At 34.6% G+C, this 26,100-nt stretch overlaps 1 protein-coding gene across 1 annotated transcript; it reads right to left on the bottom strand.

Annotated features, from left to right (window-relative positions):
• Window positions 1-23,674: 23,674 nt before the first annotated feature.
• GK2 (glycerol kinase 2) lies at window positions 23,675-25,542 on the bottom strand. The gene has a single exon (XM_003923939.4). The coding sequence runs from the start codon at window positions 25,512-25,514 to the stop codon at window positions 23,853-23,855; it is 1,662 nt and encodes a 553-aa protein (XP_003923988.1). The 5' UTR covers window positions 25,515-25,542; the 3' UTR covers window positions 23,675-23,852.
• Between the last annotated feature and the right edge of the window lie 558 nt (window positions 25,543-26,100).

Genomic DNA, 26,100 nt, shown 5'->3' on the forward strand with positions numbered 1-26,100 from the left:
GATGCAGGTGAGGATGCAAAAAACAGGGGGAAGTCTTATGTACTGTTGGTAAGAGTGTAAATTAGTACAGTCATTATGACTCAGTATGAAGATTTTTCAGAAAACCAAAAATGGAACTATTGTACTATCTATCTATCTATCTATCCATCTATCAATCTATCTATCTATCTATCATACAATCACCACTGGGTATGTGTCCAAAGGGATAGAGATCACATGTCAAAGGGATACCTATACCCCATGTTTATTGCAGCACTATTGACAGTAACTAAGACATGAAATCAACCTAAGCATCTATCAATGGATAAATAAATAGATAAGGATAATACACACACACACAATTGAATACTATTTGGCCATAAAAAAGAATGAAATCTTGTCATTTACAGTAACATGAGTGGAACTGGGGACATTATGTTAAGTTAAATAAAATAGACACAGAAAGACAAATATTACATGTTCTCACTGATATGTGCAAGCTTGAAAAGTCAATCTCATGGAGGTAGAGAGTAGAATGAGAATTACCAGTGGCTGGGAAGGATGTGTGTGTTGGAGGGCATGAGGGCATGAAGACAGGCAGGTTATGGAAACAGTTATATAGAAGAACTAAGTTCTAAGGTTCAATTGTACAGTAGGGTAACTAGTAATTATAATTAACAATAGTATATTACATATCCCAAAATAGAAAAGAGGATTTGAAAGGTTTCCAACACAAAGAAATGATAAATGCTAGAGACAGTGGATCTCTTAAACTCCCTGACTTGATTATTTCACATTGTATGCATGTAACAAAATATCATATGTATAACATAATTATGTACAAATATTATATATCAATAAAAAATCAAAAAAGTAAAAACACGAATAGTGTTTCAAAATATTTTCAGTACATCACAATATAATGTTTTCTTCTTCCATGAAATATAAACATATTTTTGAAATTCTATGGAATTGATTTGTATGAAATTATTTTTTCTTTATTTCTACCATAATCATGAGTAATCACAAGCAATTTTAAGTTTTCATGAAAACTGGATACAATCATAGCAATGATTATAGTAGCACTTTCTAGTGCTATAACAGTGTATGCAATTTGCAAAGTGCTTTCATATACATTATCAGATCTTTTTTCATCAGTAGCATTTAGTTCTTTCTTGTGTTCATTCCTTGTATTTAGTTTAATTTTTTACTTGCTCATTGCTTGTAAAAATAATATGTGTTTGTAGTAAATTCATTTTTCTATTAAATCTGTTTGGCTAACTTAGACATTATTAACCTATGACCAAATATCCATTAAAAAAAACAGCTCTGGGTTAAAGGTTACCATGATTTATGCCATGACTCTTTCGGAAACTACCTTAACTTGTGGTGTTCATGTTTGGCTGGTAAAAGCCATATGGCCAATGAAAATGTGCAGAAGTTGCCTGAAACCAATCCACAGAGAGCTGGTAAACTATAACTTTAGGCTGTGATGACCACATGCTGCCTTTCATCAGCCAAGAAAACAAAAATAGCCAAGCTTTTTACAATGCTTTTTTAAAAATTGTAAATCCATGATTATATCTTCTATCAGAAAGTCCTAGTGGTAATACATGTATCCTAGGTACAGGCCTCATTGATCCTCTAAAAAAATGTGCCAGTAAGGAATTCTACTTCACCAACATTTTCTTAACAATAGTTGAATCAATCATGTAAATCAGTCTTCAGCTGATTCTGCAGCACAGAGATTTTCTTTGAAAAGAAGAAACGTCTTGGTCCTCAAAACATTCACTGTCATCGAAATGTCTTCCCCATGATTCAGTTTCTTACATTGTAGGCTATTTTAGTGAGGATATCCTTTCCTTGCAATAGTTATTCACTTAAAAAGCATTCAAAATATTATCCAGTCGCTGAAGGTTCTTTGAAGAAAAATATGACTGCTCGTGTAAACAATTAATGGTTGTTAAGCATGGCAGTGTATATTATGACAAACAACACATGCTACATTATGCCAGCTGGTGTAATGATGTGATAATGTCTGACTCATTAACTCTGGCACACAGTTTACGATGCCCTTCTATGACAGGATTAATTGATTCACACATACATTAAAACAAAAATAACTAAACTGAAATTCAGCTGGAAGCCTGGCTCCTCATTTGTCATAAACCCTGCTCTTGGTGATAGCTGACAAAGACCCTAATGCTATATGGGGTTAAGGTTCCCTTCCTGACCTCACCTTTCTCTGTGAATGGAAACAAAAGCCTTGGAAACATACCAGAATGTTTTAAGGTAAAGGTTCTCCCTAGAGAAGAATTCATGCTGGAAAAAGTATATATATATATATGCACATATAGTTTTCACAGTGAAATTGTTCAAAATACTTTTTTAAAAGCAAGTAGCTACAAAGCAGTCATTACTAAGTGGTGTCTGGTCTACCAGAAATATAGTTTAGATGCCTTTTCAAAATACTTGGATGTTTAAAGATAACTAATCAAATACTTGACAGATAACTTTTTGTAACTGCAACTAATCCTGAATGATGTTAAGCACAATAATAAATAGAAGGCTCACAGGAGCACTAACTTTTTGTCATGATCTCATCTACAATTTTATCTATACATTGACTTGTAAGGGTTGACAATGCTTAATATATGAGCCTAAGCAACTCTTCTTCACCTAAAACATGAAAATGCAATAACAGTTCTATTAAACTGAAAGGCTCACTCATTCCAGTACAAAATCTGTATCTGGCATTCTATGACACTTTCAATTAAGAACTAAATGAGTTCTTTACTAAGTGTTCATTGTTTCACTTGAGATGATATTGTATTTAACAATTTCTAATTGTTTTGTTAAATAAAAACTGAATTGTGTGAATTTCATTTCACAAGTGCTTCGATACACTGTATTTATTATTAATATTATTGTTACTATTGTTGTTGCTAGCAATTGTGGCGCAACTGTTGGAGGATATAGAAAACCCAAAAGTTTGCCCAAGCGTATTCAACATACTAAAAGACTAAATGTAAGAGGCAGAAAGAGATAACGTTTTAAAAATTACAATTTCTTTAATTATTTTAATTGTATTCATTTTGCCATTTTTTGTTTTCAGAATCAAAGGATGCATGTCATGTCTCTTCACATTAAGATTAAACAATCTACTAGGCTGGGGAGTTAACCATGATTTGTTCAGTTGTATCTAAAAAAAGTCTCAGAAATCATCATCATCTGGTAAAAAAAAAGATACGGAATAATAAATTTACCTCTTCTTTTGCTTTGCTGAGTTTTACTGTGGCATTAAGTTAGTAATTCCAAACCTTTTGTTACCATAGGCTATTTTTCTATTTTTTTTCTATAAATCACCGTTTATACAATTTTATTTATTCTTTTTATAAAATCCATGTCTAATGGAGACAACTTAGAAGATTCGGTGAAAACACAATGAAGAAAATTAAAGATTGTCTGTAATTTTATGACTCAGAGATAAGCACAATTAACAGACTAATATACTTTCTATCTCAATTGTTTTATGTATATTTTTATATATTCTTTCCAAAGTGAGATTATTTAAATATAATTTTGTATCCATTTTCTTTCTTTGGATGATTACATTCTGAACGTTTTACATTTTATTAAATGTTTCAATAACATTATTTTTAATGACTATATAATACACTTGAAAATTTCAATATTGCCAGTCACTTACATTGTTTTGAACTTTTATTTATTATGTAACAGTAAGATTTACTGCAACGAGTATGGGTCCACTAATTTGAAAACATCAATTTGTAGAAGAAAAAAACCTGAATTTGTCAACAAACAATTCAGATGCCACACTTCTTAAAAGTTAATCAAAAGCACAGTAACTGCCATAAAATCTTCAGATCAACATTAGATATCAGTGTTATTGCTCTGAATTAGTAATATTTCACACAAAGTGGAAAAAAAGTTTATGCTCATTTATTTCTCTCCAATTTGTCAAGAAAACACACAATCTATCTTCCATGTGTTGATATATGAGAAAAACTCTGAGACCTACAAATTGACAACTAACAACACTAGTATATAAAGCCGAACTTTATAAGGATAAGCAGAATTAATAATATGTAGTACCATTCACTCTCCCTACTTAAAAAAAAATGGAAATATTATTTCCAAAAAGGTGACTATGTAAACTATTGCAATAGGAATAGTAAGCACTGAAGAACTAAAATATAAATATAGATATACAGTTTACTAGATATGCCTTTCGTCATGGAAACACTTATTTTGAGGGAAGAAATGTGCTCTACCTGAGGTCAGATGTGGGGTCTGTTGCTTCTCTGCATGCTGCCTCAGCTTCCTGATGACTTCTCAGTATTTGCCAGGTGTGCTTAATAGTCTGGTTTAGCACTGGGGTAGCTTCCCTTATATAATTGAAATCAGTGTTATCTCAGTTTTTCATAGTTTTTTTTTATTTTTTTCATTTTGTTTTGCTTGTTTTGAGAGAGAGAGAGAGAGAGAGAGAGAGAGAGAGAGTGTGTGTGTGTGTGTGTGTGTGTGTGTGTGTGTGTGGCTAATCTTTTTGTTTGTAACTGTTGTTTTCAGTGAAATTTGAATAAGAATATTGATAAAAATACCTTAGTATATAATTTTTAACAGAATGTTTTTAAATGTAAAAAGTAAATCGGGCTTATCATATACTTGTAATGCCTATGTATACATAGTGCTTGTAGGCATTTGAGTTTGCAACCCTTGGTCTGAGATTGAGCTTGGTTGAGAAAAGAAGGAGTCATTAGAGACAACAAGACAACAAGCCCAATAGAGTCTGCTGAAACTTCAGTTTACCTTACAGTCCCTTCCTGGCCGTACTACTTTATAATTTCCAGTAAGTAACGCATCCTATTTCTTCAAAGATGACTAATAATTAGAAAGAAATATGGGGAAAAAAAAGTATGTGGCTGAGTGCAGTGGGGGCATGCCTATAGTCCCAGCTACTTGGGAGGCTGAGGTGGAAGGATCCCTTGTGCCTAGGAGTTCAAGTCCAGCCTAGGCAACATAGCAAGACCCCATCTCTATATATATATAAAAAAAAAGAAGTTCAATAGTATTTGCAAAGCAAGTGAAGCATTTACGTCAAATTATGTAATTCACATTAAAGGCTTAGAGCTGTGCCTGCAAATTGTAAATGCTCAGTAAGTGTTAGACACACATCAAAAAAGCACTTGTAAAAAAGACAGTTGTCTGACAAGTAATTGTTTACACTTTCAAAGAAATTACAAGCCATATATTTATATTTGCATATAATATATACACATACTTTTTCTAATACCCGTACATACATTTACATATATACGAACATACAGAGAAAAAAAGAGTTTATAAAAGGAGACACCATGATACAACAGAGACTATAAAGCAACAAAAGATTAAAAGTTATCAGGCAGATCCTAAGATAGAAATGGAAGACAAATATAAGCATGAGTAGAGACATGAAAGCTATATTAGAATGATTAAATTAAATTACATACAAATAAAGTAAAAAACACAAAATAATAATAGGCTTGAAGAAATAACTCAAAATACTTGGTAACAGAAATAAAATACTACCCACAGGGGTCCAATAAATGCATAACTGGTACCCCAAACAAACATAACAAAAGAGATTAAATAAAAATAAGTAAGTAAATAAATTCTTAAAAAAAAGGAATTAAATTTGAAGATTGAAATGGCATGCAGTGAACCAATGCAAACTGAGATAGAATGTTTAACACTGAACTCCAAGGTCTGCTCCGTCTTCACATGACATTCTTCCCTCTTGTCTGCATAGTCTTATCACGATACCAGTCATAATGGATTCAGGATTCACACTACTAAATTATGATCTCATTTTAAATATCTGCAGTGACCTTATTTGCAAATAAGGTTATTCTGAGGTTTTGGGGATTAGAACTTCAACATATCTTTTGGAGGAACACATTCGACTTATAATACCTTTCATTACTTTATAGGAAAAAAAGTACTTTTTAATTTTGAGATGCTTGGAAATTTCGGAGACTGGAGCATTTTCCCTATTGCAGTAGTCCTTTTTTTTTTTTTTTTTTAATAAAGTCTTTCCTTATCTAGGTTTGACTTTTTAAAAAAATTTGACAATAGTTTATAGGTAGTGCAGTTTCATGTTTAAATTTGTTATTCCTATCATCTTTCCATTAATCCAGAAAAAACTGATGCTCATGAAAGTTGATGATTTGGAAGATTTATTTTTCAGTGACATTTTTACAAAAACATAAAAGGTTTTTTGGGGACTAAAATCAGTGGTAAGACCAGTGTTGTTTTGTTTTGTTTTGTTTTTACCGTTTTCTTACATAAAAATCAGAAAGAAAGACAGCTAGGGGTGAGATGAGTATCAAGTGACTGCCTATGTAAAACTGGAGTCTATATCTTAATTGGTTAATTCAAACAGGACTACTTCTAAAATTAGAGACCGTTCATATGAAAAGTAACAAAATAAACTAATCATTGCTATGATTGGCTATGACTTAATAACAGTAAGCCAAAATCTATAAATCTAATGCTTTATACTGTGTAGAAACCATCAGAACATTTTACCATTTGTATAAGTATTTTCTATTATAGGCATATAAAGTTCTTTTGTTTTAAAGTAATTTTCTTTAGAATTTATTGCTTAAGAAGTTAAGATTAGAATACAGGAAATCTGATGAGTGGCCCAGAAATAATTCTTAACATATGGTCTTTGGAGATAGGTTATATTAAGTATAATTTAAAATTTAGGTCACAAAAGATGTATAGGAGTATTGTAACATCAAACCTCTTTGATGAAATCAAAATCTTAAAATTTCAGCATTTACCATTCAGATAAATGGTGAATTCAAGAGACAAAAATACATTTTAATCAATGATTGCTCTTTGATAAATCATCTTATTCAGAGAATGGTAGAAATGAAGATAACAAAGCCACCAAAAAAAAAAAATACCAAGGTAAAGTTCATAACAAGGGTTAGAAGGGGACAGTAACTTGGAAATCTGTATAGAAAAATAATCACCAAAGATTAGAATAATCTATGGTAGTTATTTAAAAGAAGAAATAACAGAAATATGAGCTCTGCAATTAATCACAGGAAATCAAGAGATATTGTCAGAGTCAAAGAGATACAATTTTTGTTCCTTAATATTTGTGTAATTTCTAGGCTCTGTTTCCCAATAGCAAACTGTAGACAATGGTAGGTAATACTTCAGGTTGCTGCAAGGATTAAGAGAGATAATATATATTAAATTCTTAATACATTATGTAATTCATGATAGATACTTAACCTTCCTTTAATTTCTCATCCTTCACACAATTGGTTTTTATCCACTGAGTCATAGGATAAATGGACCAGATTAGATTATAACTCTCTCAGTTCAGAATCACTTCAGCATTCCATTCAGAAAACAGTCTGAACCACACATTTATTTTAAAATTGTATTCTTTCAAAGAAATTGTTATTCAAGTTATTTTTACTTTCCAATGCATCTGTGTCTTTCTCAGTCAAAATATGAGTTTTTCTGTGTGTATATGAATTTTGCAACATCTTTGTGAAGATATTTTCTACAGATTACTATAAATGAATAGTATTTTAATTAATGCATATAATATGTAAGGGTCATTTGTATTCCTAATCACAGTGAAGATAAATATCCTGTCATGAGAATCAAAGAACTATTGCTTTGAGTTATAATGAATTGTTTATATGTTATGCAATGGTGCTGACTAGTGGCTTATTTTTTGAAGAAAACAACTTAAAATATGTATTTTGCATGGCAGAGCAGAAGTTAGACTTCTACATATCCACTTAATATGGCATTATCCTGCAATATTATACTTCATTTATTCATACATTCATTTCTTCATTCTGCACAGTCACCAAGATATTTGTTGTCTATGAGCGTGTGCACAGTGGTTTGCTAGACATGGATTCAAACATAAAACTAAACACTGTAGAAAAATGCTATGTTCCAGAAATTAAAGGAAGGTCATATATCTAGAACTTAGAGAATGAGGGGGCTTTAGTTGGGAGATGAGGCAGAACCAGACCACACTGAGCCTCAAAAGTTACGTTAAAGGTTTTGGTATTTATCCTGAGAATAGTGAAAAAAAGAGAGAAGGAGAAGAGAATTAATTAAATTTTCATTTAAAATTGCAATCCACTTTTTTCTAAAGTGGATAATGGTATGGTGAAAACCTGGAAGGATGAGAGGACAATAGTTAGGATGCTATTAAAGTGAACATCTGGTCAGAAACAGCAATATACTGAACTAGGGTACCAGTAGCAGAGCTGGAGAAACGTGAATAGATTTAAGCAATAATTCTGATCTAAGATTGGCAGGACTTTATGATAGCATGGATATAGTTTAGAGAGTGAGGAGCTGTGTGATAAGGTGAAGAGAGATCAGGTGGATCATGTTAGGAAATAAAGCTATTTAGTGTGGTCTAATTTCTTTATTTGACTTCTTCCCATACCCAAAGTTTGTAATACTTCATTGTTTTTGTCATTTTTTTAATAGATTTTCACCTTATTATAAAAGTAGGGCCTTTCATGGCTTTAAAATGAGGGAAATAGAACTAAAGAAGATTTTAAAATCCTTGATTTTCCTATCAGTTTTAATAAAATACTTGTAAGAAAAATATTGGCTAAGCTGGCTTATGAATATTCTGTTTTATATCCTAAGTGTCTTTATGCAAATAATATGTATTTCAATTTAACTTATGCAAAGGGTCTAAAGTGTAAATCCAAGATTAAATCCAAATTTAAGATATAATTGCTAAAAATTAGAAAAAAGCTTTAGTTAACAGTAGGTCTTAGTTCAGACGACTAAAACAAAGGTTCAGACTACTAAAACAAACACTATAGACTGTGTGGCTTATAAACAATAGAAATTTATCTTTTACAGTTCTGGGGGCTGGGAAGTCCAAGGTCAGGGTGCTACCAGGTTCCAATTCTGAGAACCCTTTTCCAAGTTGCAGAAAGTCCTCCTTTTGTATCTTAACAAGGCAGAAGGGGAGGAGAAGAGAGCTCTCTAGCGTTTATTTTAAGGGCACTAATCCCATTCACAAGGGCTCCACACTCAAAAAATAATTACCTCCCAAAGGCCCCACATTTAATATCATCATATAGAAGGTTGAAATTTCATTCAACACATGCATTGGGGTGAGGGGAAACAAACACTCGGTCTATTGCATCTTAAAGTTGGCTGATACTCATTACATTGGAATTTTCTAATAAATTGGAGCAAAGATGAATTAGAGCTTGTTGTGATTGTCTCAGGAGAGTGATAACCTATTATGACACATGGTTTTGTAGGTTACATAATAGAAGAATTTGCACTTTTGGATTTTATATTGCAGACAGAAGGCCTGTTAACATCTCGTAGTTCAACGGTGCCAACTTCATTAGCAAATACTGATTTTTTTTCAAATAGAATATGTTTATCCTCAGCAATTCTTTAATAAAATAACAAAGTGTTTATTGGGGAAATGTGCTACACCTTGAATGAAGAAAATTCAGAGAAAAATAAGTACAGATAAATAAACAAATTAAATAATCCACTTTATTCTGTTCTATGGCTGGCCATAGTTTGAGTAATTTTATTGACCCACTAGCTTTAAATCAAGAAAGACTAACAGACTTATTCAGTGATAGATAAAATTCTTCAAAACACATTGTTTACAATGGATAAAATGTGGTGCCTTCAGAATTCTAGGCTTAGTTTTTTGTTTTTTTTTAATATGTCTTATGCATGACTTAAAATACTGCCAACATGTTAACAGGCATTCAGTTCTAGAATGTGATAGCACAGTGACAGCTGAGTAGAATTTAAGATTAACTGTTCATGTTCTGAGTAGTGTTAATATTATTACTGTTATTATAATTAGAGACTGTGCCTTGCTCTAGTGCCCAGGCTGGAATGCAGTGGCACTACCATAGCTCATTGTAACCTCAAACTCTTAACTTCTAGTGATTCTCCTACCTCAGCCTCCAGAGAAGCTGGGATTGCAGCCGTGCATCACTATGCTTGCCTGGCTAATTTTTGTATTTTCATAGAGATGGCAGTTTCAGTATGCTGCACAGGCTCGTCTTGAACTCTTGGCTTCAAGTGATACTCCTGCCTTGGCCTCCAAAAGCACTGTGATTACAGACATGAGTCACAGTGCCAGGCCATATTATTTTTTAAATGTTTTAATTAAAAGTTTCTTTAGAGCCGAGCGCGGTGGCTCAAGCCTGTAATCCCAGCACTTTGGGAGGCCGAGGCGGGTGGATCACAAGGTCAAGGGATCGAGACCATCCTGGTCAACATGGTGAAACCCCGTCTCTACTAAAAATACAAAAAATTAGCTGGGCATGGTGGCGTGTGCCTGTAATCCCAGCTACTCAGGAGGCTGAGGCAGGAGAATTGCCTGAACCCGGGAGGCGGAGGTTGCGGTGAGCCGAGATCGCACCATTGCACTCCAGCCTGGGTAACAAGAGCGAAACTCCGTCTCAAAAAAAAAAAAAAAAAAAAGTTTCTTTAGAGACATTTTAGAATTTTAGGTATTACTTCTGTTGAAGAAATAATGTAAACGCTTTTTTTTTTTTTTTTTTTTTTTTTTGAGACGGAATTTCGCTCTGGTTACCCGGGCTGGAGTGCAATGGCGTGCTCTCGGCTCACCGCAACCTCCGCCTCCCGGGTTCAGGCAATTCTCCTGCCTCAGCCTCCTGAGTAGCTGGGATTACAGGCACACGCCACCATGCCCAGCTAATTTTTTGTATTTTTAGTAGAGACAGGGTTGCACCATGTCGACCAGGATGGTCTTGATCTTTTGACCTCGTGATCCACCCGTCTTGGCCTCCCAAAGTGCTGGGATTACAGGCTTGAGCCACCGCGCCCGGCCATAAATGCTTTAAATATTAGGAAGCTATTCTTTTTTTACTCATTCATCACATTTTGTTTTCTTTTTAATTGAACATCTGTTCTCTGCCAAACTCTACTGGAAAGAAACACACACAGACACAAAAATAAGAGAGCTCCTAGCATAAGAAAGCTTGTGGTCTAGTAGATAAAGGAGACAAACACATAATTAAAATGCTATTTATTAACTGCTCCTAGAGGATTGTATGATAATTTAAATAATTTATAGGAACTCTGAGAAGATAACACAAAATTTAGTCTGAAAAGGAGGTTATGTTAGTGGAAGTCTTCTCAGTTGCATATGATAGAATTCCATCTCTAACTGGCAGCAAATACTGGACTTACTTGGTCACATAGCTGAACAATTGCCCTATGCCTATTTGGAATTGAGTACTGAAAATTGTAGAGCAATAGGAGTAATGTTCCCCATTTAGTAGACTAGAGGATGATTAAGCCTCTCACCTCAGTCTCCTTCAGCCCTGTCCAGAAGCAATTTTAGAGCCCGGAATCAAGGGATGAAAAAAGCCAGGCGCCGGACATTCTTTTAATGATTCTAGGTCTAGGATACTAGACTTGATTGTGTGCTGACTTGGTTGGTTGGGTCAAGAAACCAATTATAGTGGGAAGTCCCTTAGGACAGTTCTCAAACCTGGCTGCAGATTAGAATCACTTCTATAATTCAAAAAATATGCCAACAAATTAAGACAAAATTTCTGGTGATGGGGCTCTGGCATGAATATTTTTAAATGTTCTTTAGATGTGAAAAGGAAAAAAAGGCTGCATAGCTATAAAGGAAGAGGTATAGGTGAGCTTGTGTAAAGAATAGTGAGCCAACAAATGGCACTCTTGTGAATAAAACCCTCCTCATTGCCGCTGCTCTAAGGCCAATCTTAGTGTGAATGCTGGAGCAGCCCTACATGACCAAAGGTAAGATCATGAGGAGATGACATTCTTGCAAGACATCTTCAAGAAATAATGTTTCTTATTTTCTTTGGTTTTATCCCCAGTCTGATATAGCCCGGGAGAAATAGCTATCACATTTTTATTTAATACATATGCTTGCCTCAGCTATAAAACTATACCTTTTTATGGGTAAAGTATCTTATTCATCTTCATATTCCCAATGTCTAGCTGACACCATACTTGGTACATATAGGTCACTCAGTAACTGACAATTGGATTAATGAACCTAGTGATGTAGTACCACTATCTCAAGTTTTGCATATTTGGATTTAAAATCTGTAAAATTTTCTATTTGTAAAAATAGAAGTACTTATCAAAAATGTACTTCTATAAATAATTCTGCTTTAAGAGGTAGCAACTGAGAAGTTATAATTGAAGATTGATCCAGAGATCTATGGGAATAAAAAGAATAAAATTCACATCTATGCGTATTCATTAGGAAACAACCTCCAGCTTAATGAATTTTCTGTTGCATTTTTAAAAATTGGCCCTGTGATTATACCTTAGAGAAGAATAAACAGAAATTATGTCTTCTTATATAGTTTATATATTGTTTAACCTTATGTAGTTACATCCAAGTAAAATGTATGAGATATAAACACCTTAAAACATCCATGAAAAATAAAAGTTTCTGAAATATCAGCCCATTAGGAAAGGTCACACTTAAAATGCCATATTCACTGGATATTGGATTAGTTTTGTTTTCTGTTACATACTGTCATCTTCAAAATGGTCATTTTGATAGCAAGTCTAGTATCAAGTGCATTTTTTTCCTACTGAGTATTCCACATTCTCTCTAGCAATAAAGGTTCTGGATTCCCGCAAGGGCAATTCTTTTGAGGACACATAAGGCAATTGCTTGTAATGCAGTTTACTTGTCCAAAGAGTTCTTGGCTCTGTAGTGTTGACAATAACAGAAATGTATTTGGACATCCCAAACCCAGTCAAATATGACTAGGAAGACAATGAATGGAACAGATGGATATCTTTACAGAGCAACAATTTCAGAGCCACACTTGGGGTCATGCCCATTTTTTTTCCAGGAAATGTGAGAAAGGGAACAGATAAGGATCAGGGAGAAGGGCTTAAAACTCTTTGTGGTGAAAAATCTCTCAACATTCTTGAAGATTCTGAAAACTAAAATGTATATTATTTCAGAGTTATGCAAAGAGTACTAAAATTTGAAACTTATGCTTTATGGATAATGGATCATGTTTAAAGAGAAACTAGCTTTAGAACATGTATTTTAGCACACAAAGACAAGTTCTTTATTATTAGCATGTGTTTTCCTAGAAGACAAGAATAATTGAACTAAGATGAACTCAATGTGTTAAGACTTCTTTTGAAGCATTCTAATGGGAATACTGCTAAGGTTCTTTCAGTTGCTCTTTTTTTCCCTCCTATTGTTCATAATTAACCATACTTTCATTTCAGTGCAATTAAACTAGTATACTCATGTAAGACTGATGAGAAAATTTCACTTGGACTATTGAAAGTTTTCAGGGTAGCAAATATTACCATATTTCTTAGGGAATATTATCTAAAAATGCCTGTTGAAAAAAACAGAACCTCTGAACTTCATTATTTGGAGAATAGGACATTTTTTAAATAAAGAAACAACAATAACTCCAGGGGATATATGCATTTGGAGAAAGGCTAACAGCATATTTAGAAATTGTTAGCACAATGATAATTTTAAGTTATTGGTTACATGAGAGGCATGATCCATGAGGTGGTATTATATGTTACTTATATCAGCCCTGGGTGGGTCATAACCACAATAAAGTGTTTATGTGGTAAATATACACAGTATAAAATTTATCATTGTAACAATTTTTAAGTGTAAAATTCAGTAACATTTAGTACGTTCACATTGTTGTGCAATAATCACCACTGTCCATCTTCAGAAATTTTTTATCATCCCAAACTAAAACTGCATACTCATTAAAAAACAATTAATCCCTTTATCTAGCACCTGATGACATGATTCGACTTTCTGTTTTTAGGAATCTGACTGTTCCAGGCACCTCTTATAAATAGAATCACACCATATTTGTCTTTTGGTGTGTGACTTATTTCACTTAGTATATTTTTCTCAAGGCTCATCCATGCTGTAGGAAATATCAGCATCCCACTCCTTTTTAAGGTTGAATAATATTTCATTGATTGTACATAGCAGATTTTGTTTATTCATTAATTTTTCCACAAACATTTGTGTTGCTTCCAGATTTTGGCTATTGTGAATAATGTTACTATACATATATCTGTTTGAGCCCATGTTTTCAGTTCTTTTGGGTACATAGTTAGAAGCAAAATTACTGACTCATGGTAATTCTATGTTTACTTTTTGAGGAACTGCCACACTGTCTTCTGCAACAACTGTAACATTTTATGTTACCACTAGCAATGCACAAAGATTTTAATTTTTCCACATCCTCTCCAACAATTCTGTTTTTTAAAAAAATTAAATAGCCATCCACATAGTATCTTTCTGTGATTGTGATTTGCATTTCCCTAATGACTAATGATGTTCAGCATCTTTTCCTGTTTTTACTGGCTATTTGTATATCTTCTTTAGAGAAATGTCTATTAAAGATGTTTGCTCATTTTTTAATTTGGTTGGGGGTTTTTTGTTATTAAGTGGTAGGATTTATTTATATATTCTGGATATTAATCCCTCATCAGATATATTATTTACAAATATTTTTGCCCATTCTGTGTCTTGCCTTTTTCCCACCTCCCTTTCCTGGAGGCATGAATTGTTGCCTTGACCATTCAGATCTGCGATTATTAAGAACAACTGTGGCAACATCAAACCGAGCCCACAAGCATTATGCTGATGAGCAAGAACTAGGGAAGAAGATGCTCAGGAAGCATCCACGAAAACAACTAGGAAGACTTTGAGAGAACGTGGAGCTGGAGTTTGGATTTTCTTTTTTGAAAAGCATGGGAAAACCTAGAAGGCTCTGTCTTAAGAAGATCAGGAATTTCCTGGGGGGTCGTAAGCTGAGGGGTTGTAACCTTTCCAAGCTGAATCTACGGCCCGGGGGGAAATGATGTTAAAATCCAACAATGCCAGAGACTAGAAGGGGAGGAAATGGGAATGGAGGGAGAATCATAGTGAAAATGTTGAGGATAAATTAGAGATGGGACAAGATAATCATTTATTGTACTATATTAGGCAGCGGATAATAGTGATGCCTGAACTAAAAGAGTGAATGAAGGGGAAAGAAGACAAAAGCAATTTTAAATTCAGTTCCCCTGACACAACTCTTTCCTCAGGACTGAACTGAATGTTGGAGGGACACCCCTGTATGATTATTACTGCATTTACAAATTTCTCCATATATGAGCTTAGAGAAAATTGATTTTATTCTTATAATTGAAATCTTTGAAGAAAATTGGCAATGTGGTATAGAAGAAAGCTCCCCTGGGTTTTAATCCCTGCATTATCAGACACAAACCAGTCCTTGGACCTGGAACCATAACTTCCTCTGCAATCCAGTTTATAAATCTCTAAGATAAGGGGTCTGACACCTATGATTTCTAATTTCCAGCTAGAATTCATGAGGTATATGCTATTGTTTCAATGTTCGATTTTTCCAAAGAGGATGCTGAAATTTAATTGCCATTGTAACAGTCTTAAGAGGTGGGACCTTGGAGAGGTGATTAGGCTATGAGGGCCCCACCCTGATTAGTGGGACTGATGCTGTTATAAAAGGGCAAATTTGTCCCCTCGCTTGTTCCCTCTTACCTTCTGCCTTCCACCATGCAACATCACAGCAAGAAGACCTTCACAAGATGCTGGCCCATTGATCTCTGATTTCCCTTTTTCCTGAACTGTGAGCCAATAAATTTCTGTTTATTATAAATTACTCAGTGTCAGGTATTCTGCTACAGGAGCAAAATGAACTACAATGGGATATGTTTTAAATGTAAATGTTTCTCTTTCTGAATCATAGGTTAACTTATAGCAGTCTTTGACATCTGGAAACACCAGCAGTTCTCCTGTAGCGGCTATATGTTACATGACAAAAATGAGACACCATGAGATGCTACACAGGTATTCTGTTTTTGTCCTTGTTTCTCTTATTGGGCACTGCAGGATTCTCATAATACATGTTGGGGCTGGTATAAGAAAGTAAAACTGTAGTGAACTCACAGATGCAAATGAGAGATAAACACAAATACAAATGAGCAAAGTATTGGACATTGACTAGAGCTGAAGGGATGAATGAAAGACAGACAAATGATTGTCCAAGTACTTATTGAGGCAAACATTTGGTAGATAATTTGTTTTTCATACAACTGCAATGAATGTCATTCTTCTCTATGGAACAGCACGCCAAATCTTTAGCACATCGCTGCTTGGTGCCCAGTGGGCAGCAAGTGCCCGATTGCCAATGCCACTTTTTAGCGCATGTTCATCTGCAGGATATTAAACAGATTGCCATCCTTTTGATGTTTGTGAATACGAGTAGTAAATACCATATGATATGACTCAATGAATTTGTGTCAGAAAAAAGAAAAAGACAAAAAGGAGAATAAAGAAGGCAAAAGAAGGAGATAACGAGGAAAAGAAGGAAAAGGGAATTTCCTTCTCTCTTGGATAGGAAGGGATGAACGAGGTAAATCTGAAAAGAAACAAATGTTATGAAAGTTAGTAACAAGCTTTGTATCCAGAAAAGAATGATACACCTGCCAATTCACTTGCCTAGTTCTGGCACATTTTGTGAACTAAAGAAATGACTCCCCAGATAATCTGTAAACATTTTTTTTTTTTCAGGAATAGAAAATCATGAGTGAACAAAGAATGATTTCACTATAGTTCAGAATCTTCCAGAATGTGTCTTGCTTAATGGGCCATAAAATTTGTATGTGTGTATGAGTATGTGAATGTGCCTGAAATTATTAATTGGTCAAGACATTACTGAAGTTTCATAAGAAATCTAATAAATGGTTTTTATTGCCTTTACTTTCATTTGTTGGAAAGTATGTGATGTAGGTAGATGTAGTTCAAGAAAAGCGCTATCAATTGGGTAAAACTAAAGGAACATTAAAAGTCTAAAAACTTTTTTTCTAATCTTTCTTTCAACATGTTTTAAGGACATCTAGTAAGTGACTTAAAATTTTCACCTACTTGTTTCTATTAGATGATGTTGGATTAGATGGTCTCTTGAGTCTTATCTAACTCCAACCTCTTCTGGCACGTGAATGTAGTCTTGGAGTTTTCTTAGAGAACACGGTATTTTTGAGACTACTAAACTCTTTAGAACTGATCATATTAGCCTGTTGAATCATCTCCTAAATACTAACAATATAACTTTTTTGGATTATGAAGATGAGTTTCTTGTAATTTTCCTCAATGTTGTTAATTGTAAAACCGAACTAATGGCAAATATCTGTGACCTTTTTGAAATAGAATTTGGAAGAAATGATCAGTTGATTCAGTGAAGTGTACTTGAGACCAGACAAACTTTTTCTCAGAGGAGAGACAGAGAGATGAGAGAACAGAGTGAGACCCTAATTAAAGATTCCTTCTCAGGGTGCTGTTCATCCCCTACTCTTGTCATATTGCTGAGACCGTACAAAGGTGGAAGCAGGGAGGTGCAATTAAGCATATTTTCTACCTCTCTTTAGAGAAAAATCTAAACAAAACAGAGTTATCATTTTCTGCAGTCACTAGAACATTTTTGTCTTGGTTTTGCTCAACTCTCTCTCAAAGCTACTAGTATAGATGGTATAGTGTTTCCTTACTATTTTTGGCATTATAAATGTTTTCCAAACTTGACTTCCCTATGACACTTGAAAAACATACTCTGATAATTGAATATAAGAAAGGTTTGTTGGTTTCTTTTTTTAAACAGTAAACTGAATTTCATAGATAGTTTAATGTGAGATGAATAATACAGTCTTATCACCCTCTGTTTTTTTCCCACCAAAGGTCAAGGCCTTCTCTTGTTTTCTTTTCTAAAATAAATCATTTTATTGAGGGCAGATATGATAATAAAGTATAATCTATGCTAAACACACAGAGAACAAGGATCACATGCAATTTCTCCAAGGCTCAAATAAATTGAGCTGTAAAAGTTGTTGATGGAAATGATGGGGGCTATTTAAATATTAAATTTATTAATTTTGTAGTGATTGAAACTATTGAAATAGACTATAGAGCTGTCATTTCTGTGGGATGTTAAATTAGGTGACTTACTGAGATAGTACTGTATTTATTCTAGATATTGCAGGAAGATTACCCCAGGGGATCTTACTAGTTCACAAGATTAGAAAAAAAAAAAAAGGCTTGGAAGCAAATTTTCCATATAGAGCAGTTGTAGAGTTGGTACATAATGTCCCACCAAAATGAGGTTTGTATAATGTAACATTTAGACTCATGCACTGAGAATGAGGGCTTACCATGAGTGAAACAATAGGTTCCTTGGTAGATTATGAATATTAATATCAAAATGACAATATAAGCAGCAGAAATCGGGTATAAACAGATAATAATTCAGATTCTGAGTGCAGTGGGAAGGGGGAGATGCTTCTCTCTTTCAGTGCAGTATATGTAGTTTCTATTCCCAGATCTCAGTTAGGAATGATCTAGCTGTTTAGTGCTGGCTCTACATTGATGTCACATGAGGTGTTTTAAATTGGATTTAATAGTATATCTGACTTCTTTTCAGATACCTTTAACATTTCTTTCCCTTCCTCACCTTGTTTCTCTTCTCCTCCTCTCTCTCTCTCTTCCTGTCCCCTAAATTTTTTCTCTCTCATTATTCTTTCTTACTGACCTCCTCCCCTTGCAGCCACAGCTTAAATTCACAAAATGCATCCTTGGAAAATAGCATCAGAATTAGACGCTTTTCTTTCTCCTGGTTAGTGTTCCAGCTCATGCTCTCTTACTAGCACATATGCCTGACATTAAATGATGACTTGCTGTTTCATAACATGCATGCAGTGAGACCCCATCATCATAAGTTCACCATATAGTTCTGCTTAGTGGCAATATAGAAAAATTATTAATTAGATAGTTTTATAATAAAATATACAGAAGCTCCTATATAGCCTTGGGGCAAAGTATTATAATTTACCAATGCCATAAGAGTTAAATTAAGAAATTGAGACTTTTAAAGGCAAAGATACCTAAAAAGGATAAGCTGATAAGCTCAGGAATGTGCATATGGAAGGAGTGAGAGTGAGATGTTGAGTTTGAGGACTTTTATTTCCAATTTTCTTATGATATCTTTGTTTGTAACTCTTCTTAAGGTCATTTGGAATAGGTCCCAGATGGAGAATTATGACCAGATAAATGAAATGAGAAATTAATTTGTTTTAAATGATACTAGACATTATCATGTACTTCTCCAGCCTAATCACACAAATTACTTCAAATAGAGCTCACAGACTTGCTAGAGAGGAGCTGGTACACCCCATGCTAGCTCACTGCAGACTCAGTGAGGATACATCAGAATGCGTAATAGAGTGGGATTAAGCTACTTGAATAAACTTTGGCTATATTCCTTCAGAGTTTGAAGATAACTTTCTCCTTTTAAAAATAGTTTTGCTGAGGTATTATTGACTGCAAATATTTAAAGTGTTCGATTTGATTAATTTTGACATATGTATATTTACCCTCAAAACCACCACCATAATTACTGTAAAAATGTATTTATCACCCTCCCAAATTTTCTTTGTGCCCCTTTAAAATCAGGCCTCCTAAGCCTTCCTGCCGATTTCTTATTACCCCTCCCCCAGTTGCCAGGCAGCCGCTGATCAGCTTTCTGACACTAAGCAATACTTTGAATTTTCTAAGAACAGGATCATACACTGTGAATATATTCTTTTCATCTGGCTTATCTCCTTTAATTATTTTGAAATTCATCTATGTTGTAGTGTTTATTAATAGTTCATTTCTTTTTGTTGCTGAATAGTATCCCATTGTTGGGAAATATTGTAGTTTATCTTTTCAACTGTTGATGGCCATTTGAGTTGTATACAGCTTTTGGCCATAATAAGTACTGTGAACAAGTCTCTGTAGGGACATATATTCTCATTTCTCTTGGGTAGATACCTAGGATCATATGTATATTTAATTTTTGAAGAAATTCTCAAACTGTTTTCCAAAACACTTACACAGTTTTATATTTCCACAACAAAAATATGAAAGGTAAGTTCTTCCACATCTTTACTAGTATTTGATAAAGTCAGTTTTTGTTTTGTTTTTATGTATTGGGTTACTGTGTGGTTTCTATCTCACGTAGATTTGCTTTTTCAGTTTGTTAATCTGGTGAAGTATGTTGATTTTTCTAATTATGCTGATTCATTATCCTATTGTTATCTTCCCTCACTTGGTCATTATGTATTATTCTTTCAAAATATTGATAAACTAACTTTGCTCAAATTTTGTTTAGAATATTTGCATCCATGTTTATGACAGATACTGGTTTGCAGTTGTTTTTGCTTGGAACATCTTTTTTCTTGGTGCTGCAACCAGGATAAAGCTATAAACCTGGCCTTGATAAAGCTATAAACCTGGCCTTGTAGAATGAGTTTGAGAACATTCCCTTCTTTTCAGTCTTCTGGATAAATTTGTGTAGAATGGGTATTTCTTTCTTTCTTTCTTTCTTTCTTTTTTTTTTTTTTTTTTTGAGGCGGAGTTTCACTCTTGTTACCCAGGCTGGAGTGCAATGGTGCGATCTCAGCTCACCGCAACCTCCGCCTCCTGGGTTCAGGCAATTTTCCTGCCTCAGCCTCCTGAGTAGCTGGGATTACAGGCATGCACCACCATGCCCAGCTAATGTTTTGTATTTTTAGTAGAGACAGGGTTTCACCATGTTGACCAGGATGGTCTCGATCTCTTGACCTCGTGATCCACCCACCTCGGCCTCCCAAAGTGCTGGTATTTCTTTCTTATAAGTGTAAAAGGAGCTTCTGGAGCTTGAGGTTTTCTTTGTAAGGGGGGGCTTTAAACTAGAAATTCAATATTTTATTTAAGAGATATAGAACCATTCTGCTTATCTATATTTTCCTGAGTTTTAGAAGTTGGTGTTTTCCAATGAATTTGTTCATCTTATCCAAGTTATCAAATTTACTGGCATAAAGTTTTCATGATATTTCTATATTCTCATTTTACTATTCTTGACAGCCTATAGGACCTGCAGTAGTAATGTCATTCTCATTCCCGATACCGATAATTTTTGTCTTCTCTCCTTTTTTTCTAGTCATGGAGGCTAAAAGTTCATCATATTCATGCTATGAAAAAAACAACTTTTGGTTAATCGATTTCCCATTGTTTTCATTGTTTTCTATTTTCTATATTTGCTTTGTATCTTCTTTAGAATTAATTGATTACAACTGCTCTCATCTTTATTATTTCTTTACTTCTTCTATTTACTTCGGGCTTAAATTTATTATTCTATTTGTAGTTAGTCTATTTGTAGTTTGAAGCAGAGGTTTAAGACCTTTTCTTGCTTCTAATACAGGCATTTTGTTCTATAAATTTCTTTTTAAATACTGCTTTAACAATCTCTCATACTTTTTAATATGTTGCGCTTTTATTTTTACTCAATTCCAGATACTTTCTATTTTCCCTCTTTATTTATCAATTATTTTAAATTTTGTTATTTAGTTTTCAAATATTTGGAGACTTTTCTAAATATTTTTCTAGTGTTAATTTGTAATTCTAACATGCTCAGACAGCATACTTTTTAAGAAATCTTTTTTAATTTTTTGAGGCTTGCTTTTTCACTTCTATATGGTCTACCTTGGTTAAATGTTTCCTGGACACTTGAAAATAATACATATTCTCCTATTCTTGAGTGACATGCTCCATACATGTCAATTAAGTCAAGTTGTTTGATAATATTGTTAAAATCCATTATCTTAGTAAGTTCTTACCTAGTTTTTCTATCAAATATTGAGGAAGAGATGTAGAAATCTCTTCCTGCAATTGCACAATTTTCTATTTTTCTTTTCAGTTCTATAAGATTTTATATATTTTGATGCTCCATGATGAGGTACATGTTCTAAATAAACATTTAGAATTGTTATGTTCTCTTGAATTTACCCTATCATCACCGCAAATAATCTTGTTTACCACTTTTAATATTCATTGCTTTGAAATTTACTTCCTGATATTGCTTTTATTATTAACATGGTATATCCATTTTCTATTTTTTTTTACTTTTAACCTATTTTTTTCTTTGTGTTTAAAGTATGTTTCTTAGAGGCAGTGTATATTTTGGTCTTGCTTTTCAAATCTGACAAGTTTCCTTTTTAACTGGGATAATCAAATCATTTACATTTAATGTGCTTGTTGGTGTGATTAGGTTTAAATATATTTTCCTACCTTTTCTTTGTTCTTCATCTGTTTTGTATCTTCTTTAGAATTAATTTAATATTTTCATAGTTCTAATCTATATTTTTAATTACAACATTTGTTTTGTTATTTCAGAATTTATAATGTATGTCTTTCATTATCAGTGTAACTTTTTTTAAATTTTTTATTTTTTAATTTTTTTTTTTTTGAGATGGAGTTTCACTCTTGTTACCCAGGCTGGAGTGCAATGGTGCAATCTCGGCTCACTGCAACTTCCGCCTCCTGGGTTTAGGCAATTCTCCTGCCTCAGCCTCCTGAGTAGCTGGGATTACAGGCACATGCCACCATGCGCTGCTAATTTTTTGTATTTTTAGTAGAGACGGGGTTTCACCATGTTGACCAGGATGGTCTCAATCTTTTGACCTCGTGATCCACCAGCCTCGGCCTCCCAAAGTGCTGGGATTACAGGCTTGAGCCACCATGCCCAGCTATCAGTGTAACTTTAAGTGATATAATATCATTTCACACACAGTATATGAGTCTCAAATTACTACAACTTCATTTATCCCTTTCTTTGCTATTGTTTTCTTTTAGGCATACTTAAACTCCATACTATATTGTTATTTCTGTTTGAACAGCCATTTATTTTTTCCTACTTGAAAGCAGTATTTACTGCAATATTCCAGTGTTTTTTCCCAGCATATATCCAGCTAATATATTAAATAAAAAGGTAAGTTATAAGAAATATTGTTGCAACATAACATACTTTTTGTATCAGCATAAAACATACTTAAATTTGCCTTTGTAAGTTTCTCCTGATAAATAATAGGTATACACATTGCCCCAAAATGTATATAGCTGTTTATCTTAAAGTATTTATATGTAATGGTTCACTTAGGACCATTTATGTTAAAATCTGCTAACTACAATGCACTTTTGATCTATAAATGAGCTACTCTATATGATATGGACATGATATAAAAAAGGTAAATAGTGTCCCTGTCCCTATAGGATTCACAGAATAATTCAGTGAAACAATAATTACTGAGATCATGTAAATTGTCTGACAAGTTTCAATTTGGCTAATATTTTTCAGGAAAATATCTAAGCTATGAGAATACTAAATGTCTATTGTAAGAATTCAGGAAATATTTCCGTTAAAAACATTCAGTGAAGATGTAATCTCTCTAATACGTAGAAAGGAGGACTTGTAGGCTATTAAAAACAAGAGTAGCAATGCCAAAAAGTCCCTTAATTCTAGCAAATCAATTACAGCTCTTAATCAAGTGTGTGTAACACAAGAACCAAATCTGGGTCTATAAGTGTTAGAGTATATTTGATAAAAAGATTCCATGAATAGAAGCTGAATAGCCTATGTTTTTGGAAAGAACGGGGCAGAATGTTATAGCAATGGAGGGGGTCAGCCTTCAAGATGGCTGGCCCAACTGTGTCAATGTTAAAAAACACCAAATATTTCTACAGTGCTCTTCTAATGTATTTTCTTTATTTCAGATCACAAGTCTAGGGTTTTCATGAGTCATGTAGCACGTGGTATATAAATAAAATAAGAGTCTATAATAGTGTCATTACATTAAGAGGCAGAACTGCTGTATTCTTTCATTATGTAAAATGTTTACATCTTGGGACTTGATGGTTGGCATTATTATGGTATACCTGAGATATATCTCGCTCCAATTAGTATTACCATGCTACTCACTATAAAAAATCCCAAAGGCAGACTAGAGAAGATAGAAGAATCACTACTTTCAGGAGACTGACTGGTAACCCAACCCATTGACTTCATTACGGCTTTCTTCCATGTAGCATAGCGAATTTCACTTTCTGTGGCCTGGATCTGTGGTTCAAATCGTTCCATCCTGAGAACTGACAAAGCCTGGGGTTCAAGACTCCAAACATTTACTCCTTCTGCAGCTCCTGCTGCCATGGCAGCTCCTAGTGCAGTTGTTTCAGGCATGAATGACTTTATTACTGGAATATGCAGAATATCTGCTTGTAGTTGCATAAGAACGTTGTTTTTGGTCATTCCTCCATCTACTTGCAGATGACGAAGTGGAATTCCACAGTCACGGTTCATGGCTTCCAAAATCTCTCGAGTTTGGAAACAAACAGCTTCTAATGCAGCAAAAGCAATATGACATTTATTGGTAAACTGAGTGAGACCACAGAGTATCCCTCTTGCACTGGGCTCCCAATAAGGTGCATATAACCCCGAAAAGGCTGGGACAAAGTAACAGCCGTAAGAAGTTCCTACTTCTTTAGCAAGTTTTTCAATGTCTTTTGAGGTCTCTATAATTCCAAGATTGTCTCTTAGCCAACGAATAACAGCACCTGCTATAGCAACAGAACCTTCCAGTGCATAATATACTGGTTTCTCTCTGCCTAGTTTGTAAGCTACTGTGGTCAGAAGGCCATGTTCAGAAAACACACATTTACGACCTGTATTACATAGTAAGAAGCAACCTGTTCCATAGGTGTTTTTGGCTTGTCCTTCTTGGAGGCACATTTGTCCTACCAATGCAGCACATTGGTCCCCCAAACACCCAGATATTGGCACACCTTCCAGGGTCCCAGCTTGAATTATGCCATAGATCTCAGACGAACTGAAGACATTTGGAAGAATGCCCATTGGAATTTCAAAAAAGTCACAGAGCTCTTTATCCCATTCCAAAGAATGGATATTAAAAAGCATTGTCCTACTTGCATTTGTTACGTCTGTGCAATGCACACCTCCATTAACTCCTCCTGTTAAACTCCAGATAAGCCATGAATCAATGGTACCAAAAAGAGCTCTACCTTCTTCAACAGCCTTTTGGACGTTTCTCACATTGTCGAGCAGCCAACGAAGTTTTACTGCACTGAAGTAAGTGCTAAGTGGGAGGCCTGTCTTAGACTTGACGAAGTTGTTATTTCCCGGAATTTTTTTACTAAGATCCTCAACGGTAGCCTGGGTTCTTAGATCAAGCCACACCACAGCATTGTAGAGAGGCTCTCCAGTTAACTTGTCCCAGATTATAGTGGTTTCCCTCTGATTGCTGACACCAACAGCTTTTATGTTGGATATATCAATATCCAGTTCGTCAAGTTTCTCACACGTTCTCGCTATACACTCATAGACAGACTGAAGAATTTCCTTCGGGTCTTGTTCCACCCAACCTTCTTTTGGGAACTCTTGTGTTAATTCCACTCTGTGATGACTAAGTAGTTCCGCTGTTTTTGAACTGAAAACCAGAAAGCGAGTGGAGTTGGTACCCTGGACCACTGCTCCCACCAACGGCCCCACAACTGCTTTCTTGGGGGCTGCCATGACACCAGCAGGTCGGCTCCGCAGCTCTGGGACGGTTTCCCAGGCGACGGTGGTGCTGGGGGCGGGGAGCACAGCCAGTCAGGAGCACAGGGCGCCGGCGCAAGGCAACCTTTGCCGTTTAACTGGCGCTGCGTTTTCTTACCCCACCCCTCCGGCCCAGGCCCTGCTCGCAGCCCCTCAGTTGTTTTCTAAGATTTAAGTTAAAAAAAATCATGTATTTATCCATGTAATCACAGTTACCCGTGCTCATTCTTTTGTGTGGATCTATATCTCTGTGTTATCACTTTCCTTCGTAATAGTGTAGGTCTGCTGGAGATGAATTCTTCCAAATTTGAACATCGGAAATATATTTCATATTAATATATAAAGATATTTTCTCTGAGTGTAGGATTCTCTTTGACGTATTTTTTGTTTTTAAGTTTCTGGACCTCAGAGCCGTTGCTCTACCATCTTCTTTCTTGCTGTTTCAGATGGGAACTTTGCTGTTATTTTTAACATGCCTGTTTTTCTGTCTTTAGGGTTTTTCTTTATCAGTAGTTTTGCTCACTTTGATCATGAAGTGCCTTGGAGTAGTTTTCTTTGCTTG

Source organism: Saimiri boliviensis, chromosome 3, assembly GCF_048565385.1.
Source record: "Saimiri boliviensis isolate mSaiBol1 chromosome 3, mSaiBol1.pri, whole genome shotgun sequence".
Lineage (NCBI taxonomy): Eukaryota > Metazoa > Chordata > Mammalia > Primates > Cebidae > Saimiri > Saimiri boliviensis.

Excerpts from the sequence above, each read along its gene's own strand:
- GK2 (XM_003923939.4), bottom strand. The coding sequence starts at position 25,514 with ATGGCAGCCCCCAAGAAAGCAGTTGTGGGGCCGTTGGTGGGAGCAGTG.